At 36.0% G+C, this 8,496-nt stretch overlaps 1 protein-coding gene across 3 annotated transcripts; it reads right to left on the bottom strand.

Moving 5' to 3' along the window:
* Nucleotides 1-1,850: 1,850 nt before the first annotated feature.
* On the bottom strand, nucleotides 1,851-8,396 carry LOC108998222 (E3 ubiquitin-protein ligase RNF4-like). 3 transcript variants are annotated; one of them, XM_018974725.2, is made up of 6 exons: nucleotides 8,268-8,396; nucleotides 6,793-7,070; nucleotides 6,638-6,692; nucleotides 5,017-5,132; nucleotides 2,651-2,896; nucleotides 1,851-2,149 (listed from the first exon to the last, which is right to left on the bottom strand). In XM_018974725.2, the coding sequence occupies exons 2-5, from the start codon at nucleotides 7,033-7,035 to the stop codon at nucleotides 2,675-2,677; spliced, it is 636 nt and encodes a 211-aa protein (XP_018830270.1). In that variant the 5' UTR covers nucleotides 7,036-7,070; nucleotides 8,268-8,396; the 3' UTR covers nucleotides 1,851-2,149; nucleotides 2,651-2,674. The 3 variants fall into 3 exon arrangements, with proteins under 3 accessions (XP_018830270.1, XP_018830271.1, XP_018830272.1); XM_018974726.2 differs by having other exon boundaries at nucleotides 6,793-7,036; XM_018974727.2 differs by having other exon boundaries at nucleotides 6,793-7,023.
* Nucleotides 8,397-8,496: the final 100 nt, after the last annotated feature.

Genomic DNA, 8,496 nt, shown 5'->3' with positions numbered 1-8,496 from the left:
AAAAAAAAAGAAAAAGAAAAGGGTTACAAATTACAATCGGATTAGCTAGTTCAAATAAATAAAAAGATTTTCGAATCAATAGTTAGCCCGTAATGTACATGAGCATGCTGCATGATATATTATATATATATATATATATATAGAGAGAGAGAGAGAGAGAGAGAGAGAGAGAGAGGTTTTCTTTGCCAGATTCTGGCCTAACTCCTATCCCTTCCACTCGCTAGTTATTCCCATTTGTGCCTATAAGACGATTCAGAAAACATGGCCCGTGCAAATTTAATAAAACAACTATATATATAATATTTAACCAAATATATATATATATATATATATATATATATATATATCATGACGTCCCTCATTCATTACTTGTTATATTTATATATATATATATATATATTTATATATGCTAGTCCTCCTGCCAAGAATTTTTTTTAATTTTTTTTTACTTGATGATTAAGAAAATATTTTTTAATGATGTTATGATTTTTTTTAAAAAAAAATATTTATTAGTGTTAAAAAAATACACAAAAAAAAGTAAAAAAAAAATATAGATAAAATGTAATAGCAGGGGCCCCAACAGGAGAGCTCCCAGCAATAAGCTGTAGAGCCACCCATTTACCAAAAGCGTTGCATGCATGCGTACTATATATATATTGCATGCATGCATGAACGAACCAATTAACACACGATTTAAATTTCATTTCATAAAACAAGTAACAAACGGTACTGCGCGCCCTATAGTTTTGATCAGGAGTTGCATGCATGCATGCAGTATAAATTAGCTTGGGTACTGCAACTGCATGGCCAGCCTCGAAACAATTCTATCCACGAAAAACGAAGCCAATTATTAATTAATTGATAGAAAGCTCGATAGATCAGATTACGTACTATGGAGGAGATCGATCAGTGCTGCTATTAAGGCGTCGCTTTTTCTTATTCTATTTCTTATGGCATGCAGTAACTTCTGATCTCATTAATGGCACTGAAGAAATTAGATCAGATTACGTACGTACAATGGAGAAGAGATGTGCCAAAGAAATTATATGACGATGATGATGAGATCATGGTCTACAACCCTCAGAATTTCTGGGGATTTCCTCATTGGCCGTCATCAATATTCCATGGTTTCGGTACACCTTTCAAAGGCATTCCTGGTTTCGGTCCTTTCGGAGGCACGCCTGGTTTCGGTACACCTTTCAAAGGCCTTCCTGGTTTTCGTCCTTTCGGAGGCATTTCTGGTTTCGGAGGCCCCAAAGATGACGGCCCGGGCATTCCTAAAGTTGATATTAATGGATTTGAAGGAAAATCTCTATGACCAAATGGCCTGAGCTATAACACGCACGCATGTTTATATATATAAAACTAAATAGTTAATGAGCTAGAGTCTAACGTTGTAATGATGAAATGAAATAAGATAGATTGAGAGTGTTGTATCCAAACTACAGACAACTTACAAATGTGCGAATCTGCAGAGTATATGTATATACTTCCCACTCTCCATTTACAATCTGCTACAAAATTTACTCTTTTCGACACAAGATACTGGGAAGGGAATGCCATTGCTGATACCTACCCTTGTAAACTAGGAGCCACTGACTGTACCGAACAGCTTGTTTTGTTCATTTTCACGACTCCAGTAATCTTATGCTTTGGCATAGTACAGGCTTGATATTGCCAAGGTCCCACGTTTTAGATGTCGTGTAATTTCTATCTTTGTTTCTGCAGTACAGATTTTGATGTTTGCTGGTTCTTTGTTCTTTGTTCTTTTTTAACCAAAAAAAAAAAAAAAAAACCTCCTTGTAAAAAGAAGAAAAAAAAGAAAAGAAAAGAGATTCACATAGCATAGTTTCCACTATCAAAGTGAACAATTACTCTAAACCTCAGTAGACCGTCCAGTTCCAAACGCCAATTCCCATCAAATACCTAAACTAGGCAGCTTCTACATTAAAACAATATAGTAACATAACTTTGTTCTGGACAATAACTCAAAAATATAGCACCAAACCCACCACTGTCATTAAGTATACTAGCTTGAAGAACACAATATTTTCAGAAAATTCCAAAAGTTAACTAAGAACATTGTGTCCTAACAAGCCAAAACAATTGGTTCCCTTTTCCTTTCAGTCGGCAGCAGTTTGTTTCAATCCTGTTGTAGGTAAAAGAGCAACACTATCAGTAGTTGTAGACGAACAAGTATTTGCCAGATCAACAAACACCGTCTATGGTCACAAGCACCATATCTTATTTCATTGTCATGTGTGTGGCTGTGAGTGTCATGTATGGGCGAGCTCTCTATTTTATTCATGTCATTATCATAGGGCATGATGATACTCCCCCGGAATCATCAGGTTTTGGGTGAAATCATACTCAGGAAAAACAAATTCCAAGTGATTAGCACCCTCAACCCCTTCAAATAATAATAAAAAAAATACACTGGTTTGTTTGGTTTAAAAGTTCAATATTTGTCAGTACACTGACACACCCTCCAAAATGGATTTTAAAACACAAGTAATTTGTTATTTACAAAATTTATTTCATTTCTACTGTGTACTCATAACATATAGGATTATAGACATATACCCAACTGTGTTGTAAACTTGTACTACTGCTATGAATTCAAAGAGATAAAGCACCGTAGAAAACTTACACAACCAAATATAATGCCTGAGCCTCAACTGCTTGAAGGCAGGAAGATTCTAATGAGCTCGTTTATTGTGATGGGTTTCCTACAAGTGGGGCATTTACTCTGCGTGCGCATTGCAGTCGTAATACATGCCTTACAGAATATGTGACCACACCTCGTCGACATTTCCTCAACTACTGGGCCCATACAAATTGGACATGTAAGTGTGGGCTCCTTTGGTGGTAAAGGTGGCTTTGTCACATTCTCTCTCTGCCAATAAAATAATACAATTAGTATCCAACCTCATACACATGCATGTGCAGGAACATAAACACACATAAATCGTACATTCATGTCTGTTACAGAAACTATAAAAGTTATGCAAATCAAAATTGAAATCAAATAACGGAAACTAGAGATTAGAGACAACTAAAAGACTTCTTGTCCACAATACATAATGAAAATCCATTAAATAACATATGACGTGGTTCATGATCAATTAGAGGATTGATAAAAAGGCATCACTATTAAAACCGTTATCATACCATGAGACTAACATTGCATAAGAAAATCAAGGCCTCGGAGTTACTTCAAACCAGCATGCCATTGACATCAACTACACACCACAGGAGATTTATTTATTTATTTTTTGATTGACTCCAGGTGTTTGGGAACAACGTCCCAACTAATCCCAGGGTTGCACAGGCCCTCGGCAAGGAGTTTCCCGTAAGTGCACATCGGGTAATTCAAGGAGAAAATCCCTCATTCCGATGCCCCTAGAGATTGTTTGCACCCAGTGAGAACCACAGGAGATTTATTTCACCAGCTGCACCTCTGTTTGTGTCATTTTATATGCTATAGAACCATTTCCAAATGGATGAAGTATCCATGCCAAACGTGGCACAAAAAGGCTAGTAACACAGAATACTTGCCAGGTACAAATCAAGATGTGTGATTAGAAAATACAAATTCCAACATTCATACGCTTATTTGTAATTTATGAAGTAAAGCCTCAATGATAAGGTTTGAAGTGGGAAGTGAATTGTCATCCTATGGCCTTTGGGTCACGTAGCATTAGCAACCCATATAACATAGGCGAGTGAATTAATTTCCAGCAAAACAAAAGTGCTAACCTAATGTCGTTTCACCAATCCAGAATGCAATATCTATGCGATTAGCTCGACCGCCCAAGGAGATAACCAACCCCCAACCCCAAGTTCTACCATATTATATTTATCGTAACCTAGCAAGTTGTACCAACCCAAGGAAGGCCCAAGCCATATCTAAGCCCATAATCCAAAAGAACTTGAACCAACCACACAATTTGGGGGTATTAGACAAGTAAGAATGCACATCAGTAACCAGTTAAAAAAACTCAAGCATCCGAACCCTACAGCTGCAATGTATCATAAAAAAAGGTGGGATTGGGTCAAAACCCAGCAAATTAAAATCAAATAAATGCAGATCTGAGTAACCAAAACATATGATTAAAAAGGAGTTCAATTTTTTCCTTTTTCTTTTTCTTTTTTTTAATGGGTAAAAAAAAGGGAGTTGGGGATTTTTAGCTTGACGAGTGATTTTTTCTTTTTCCATCCTGAATTCAATACCAAACCAATGGATCTGAATGCCACACCTACATTGATTTAACTCGAGCATGTTCAGGTGCAGTAGTAGATCAGTCACATTTAACTTTAGTCATTTGTTCCCCCACCCCTTGAAAAGAAAAATGAATTTGTAGATGTCTTCGTTAAGCATAAAGCATTTCATTCTGATGCGTGTAGCCTGGTGGTCAAAGGATGGGCTTGGGATGAATGGTAGACTTAGACGTCTTGGGTTTAATTCCACATCAATAGTGGTGCATTTGGCTCGAAAGAAATGGGAGATGCTTTGAAGATAGAGAACGTTCTTTGGGAGATCTTAGGGTTTTTTTCTTGAGTATTGAGTTCTTGGGCTAAAGCTTTTGTAATGGCGGATAATTTTCTGCATTTGTTTTAGCTTTATTGTGGTAGTTTTCTTTTTTGTTTCTGGAAGTTGTAGGTATTTCCTTTGTATACGTCCTGTGTACTTGGGCTTATGCCTATTTCTTTGAATAAAATTTATTACTTATCAAAAAAAAAAAATTCCACATCAATAGTTCCCTTTCATACAAGATTAGGTGGGGTTATATATATCCAGGATTACAACCCATGTGTGTGTCCGAAGGGCCCCCTTGCTAAGGTTCAACATCATAAAATAAAGTACAAAAAGTTTCAGCAGATGGAGGAAGGAACTAATATTGGATATACATGCAGACATCCGTAACCATTGGTTGACCTAAACTCATTAAATAACTAGCACATTTTCAACAGAAAATGAAACAATATCACCTAAATTATGAGGATTGTTATTACCGTAGTGTTGCTACTGCTTTCCAAATTTATGTACAAATCGCAATTAAAAATTGTTTGGCGGGGCAGATCTCTTCGCCTGTCACGGTTATTCTGGGTAACCACCCTGGTCCTTGTTTCTGCAATGACCACAGTGATGGAGAGAGAAATAGATGTGACCAAAACTTGAAATACTACATATGTGTATATCCAGCTAAGAGCAAATGAATGCAGTAGAATAAAATGGTCAGTAGACCATTTGGCTGCTACAACTTGCTAGCACAGGCTCAGTTAGTATGATAAAGTTCTTTAGGAATAGAGTAGAATATTTTTATTTTTATTTTGGAAGTGGGAATAGAGTACAATTTTGAAAAAATAGCCCCTCTAAAATATAAACAAAGAATTACTGGCAGGACAAAATATATACAGGATACTCAAATATGAACATGATATTTTCTGTGACTCAATCAAAAAGCTTTTCTCCCACCAAAAGAGCATGAGAAAGGAGGAAACCCCAAGATTCCACCATTGCCGCTCAGAAAGTTGCACGATTTGCAAGCAATAAGTTCCATCAATTCTAAAATAGGAAAAATTACCGAGACAAGACAAGAGCACAAAACACATGCACTCACATAAACAAAAAAGATCTTTTTTTTTTATACAGGTAAACAAAAAAGATCTTATCTTTGCACCATTCTTCTAATGTAATTTGGGAGTGCTCTGATGTCTCCAGAATGTTAATCAAGGGCTACAGAATTCTACAACCACAACCTTTTTTTTTTTTTTTTTATAAGAGATAAATATTATTGATATGAATGAAATAGGCATAGCCCAAGTACACAGGAAGTATACAGAAGAACACCTAAATACATTCTTCTACAACCACAGCTTCTACTGAAGATGCCACTTTGGGTTCCGATGAATTTGGGATTATATTGGAAAAAAGAAAAAAATTAATAATTTTGGATCATATAAATGAAAATTTGAAAAAATATTTCTTTTATTTTTTTACATTGCCCTTAACTCATTTTCCTAAAATATCTTCTTCGATTTTCTTTCTTTTAAGATGTTCCCCTTTGCATATTCAGCTCCCCTTCTAGCACACTAAAATCTAGAAAGGTCAAGACAGAAGGAATTTTTAGCTTTATTTTTGCTCTACAGATTGACCTCAATTATCCATGCATCATGCAGGGTCAGAAAGTCATCCCCTATTCTTTTTTTTTTTTAATAAGTAAAAGTCATCCCCTATTCATAGAAGCTAAAATAAGCTTTGAAAATTTGCATTTGTAGATATGGAACCTAAAGCATGCATCTTCCAAGAATTGAGTCCTTTAATCCACTCATCATTAGCCAATCAGCAGGAATAGACATAAGAAAAATACTGCCATAAAGAAACCAAAATTTCGCAGATAAATAACTAGGCCCCACACAGACAAATACGATGATAACAACGTCAATCCTCATATTTCATAACATTTTTTTTATAAGTGGGGGGCAGATGAGGAAATATTTCTTAACATATTGACAAATAAATAGCAAATTTTGCAAAAAGCAGGGCAGATGAGGAAAATAATATAATCCAAATATCCAAAAGCTCTCAATTAAGAAAAAAAAAAAAGAATAAACGACAGTACAATATGCTCACCTAGATCCACATCCACAACACGCCTTCCACCATTCCTTCTGGACCTGTTTCTGGCCTAACATTAAAAATAACAGTTAATAAGATTAGTTGTGAAAATATCAAACCACATTGATATCAAAGTTGAAACAGTTTCACATGAAACAAAAGAGGCATACTTGAGCAAAAGCCCACGGTGAGGACTCGACAACATCGTCATCGATGGCCTCAACATCAATCAAAGGAGGTGGTGCAGACCGCCCTTGTGGGCCAGTTTGAGTTCCATTATGCTCCACTTGAGTTGAAGGGCCCTCCAGATCCCGATTCTCATTTGGTGGTGCCATGTTGAGGTCTAAATCCAGAACCATCTTCCTTTGATGATTCCCTCTTGCAGGAGCCCCCCTGGCCGCCTGAGTAATCATGCTAGAAAAATTGAGTCCCTATCCAAGTCAGAAGCCTGAAGAACATAAAGCAAGATGGTAATATCACTTATTTTTCGGGGACATACTCAGCCAGAAGAAAGCATACTGCATTCTATAAATACATAGATAATGCGATGAAGTCTTCAGGAAAACAGCCCCAATGTTGACGGCAACAAATGAAACCAGTGTCCCCATGATCATATATTTAGATTTGAGACCTTTTACCCAATATTTTGGCTATGTGTGACATACATGCCATCTGCTCCCATAATAGTTGATTATCCTTGTTTTTAAAAAATGTACCAAGTATTCGGGTAATTCATTCTTTTTGTTTGTTTTCCAAAAACATCTCATCTCATCTCATCTCATCTCACCTCATCATTACAACTTTTCCAAATCCCCACACAAAATAAAATAAACAATTCAACTTTTTCAAATCCCAAAACAACAATAATATTAAAAAATATATTCTAACAATATTTTATTCAACTTTTTAACTTTAATCTCAACTCATCTCATCTCATCTCATCTAATCTCTAAAAACAAACGAACCCTTAAGTTCCTAACCAGATATTTCTAAAGTACCACAAATCTAACCCATATAATTATGAGTACAGAAAACAACACAACCGAACCACCTATGTTAAGATGAAGAGGTTATCAATTTCATACAACTGAAATTTCGAATCGAGCCAATTTCTATCAAAAAAACATGGTCCAAACTCTTGAGTACACACAATAATACTAAAATTGGGAAAAATACAGAATCCTCTTAATTTAAACTCTGTAGCCTTCTACAGAAATTATTTTACTTCTACTTCCGCACCTGAAGAAGGATTTAGAAAATCATATCCATTTACAAATATATACATATATATAATCTCAGCGATACTCGGCGGAAAAGAAAAAAGAAGAAAAATGCCGACTTTTTCCTGAAGACCTTTTGGTTCAAAGACAAACACCCTATGTTTCCAAAACTTCAGAAAGAATCAATCCTATCATCCATATAACCCAAAAAGAAACCAAGAATCGACTTTTCCGTACAAACAATTAAGTCCTAACTCCCTTGCGCCAAGAAAGGTCGGATATTACGAAATCGGAGAAAAACTAATGCAAGCCCGATCAATTAACACAATGCGAGTAAAAAAACAAGCTGATTAGTAGAAACAAAACAAAAGAATAATCCAACTTTTTAAACAAAAAAAAAAAAATGGAACTAAAAAAGAAGGTACCTTTACTCCGGGACTTTCAAAAGCAAGACAGAATGATCCCGTTCAGATTCGGGTTTCATACAAACACATGCAAATACCGAAAAAATCCTTGTAGAGAGAACTCCAGCGAACAGAGGGAAGTATGATTGAAAAGAACTGGCGAACTGCTATATAGAAGGTAGGGACGAGTGAGTGGGACAGCCTGTGAGGGAGGCTCACTGTGACAGACGGAGGAGGGAGGAGGGAGGAG

This window comes from Juglans regia, chromosome 12 (assembly GCF_001411555.2).
Source record: "Juglans regia cultivar Chandler chromosome 12, Walnut 2.0, whole genome shotgun sequence".
In the NCBI taxonomy this organism is placed as follows: domain Eukaryota; kingdom Viridiplantae; phylum Streptophyta; class Magnoliopsida; order Fagales; family Juglandaceae; genus Juglans; species Juglans regia.
Note: the sequence above shows the minus strand (reverse complement) of the source record. Positions and strands in the feature narration are given on the sequence as shown.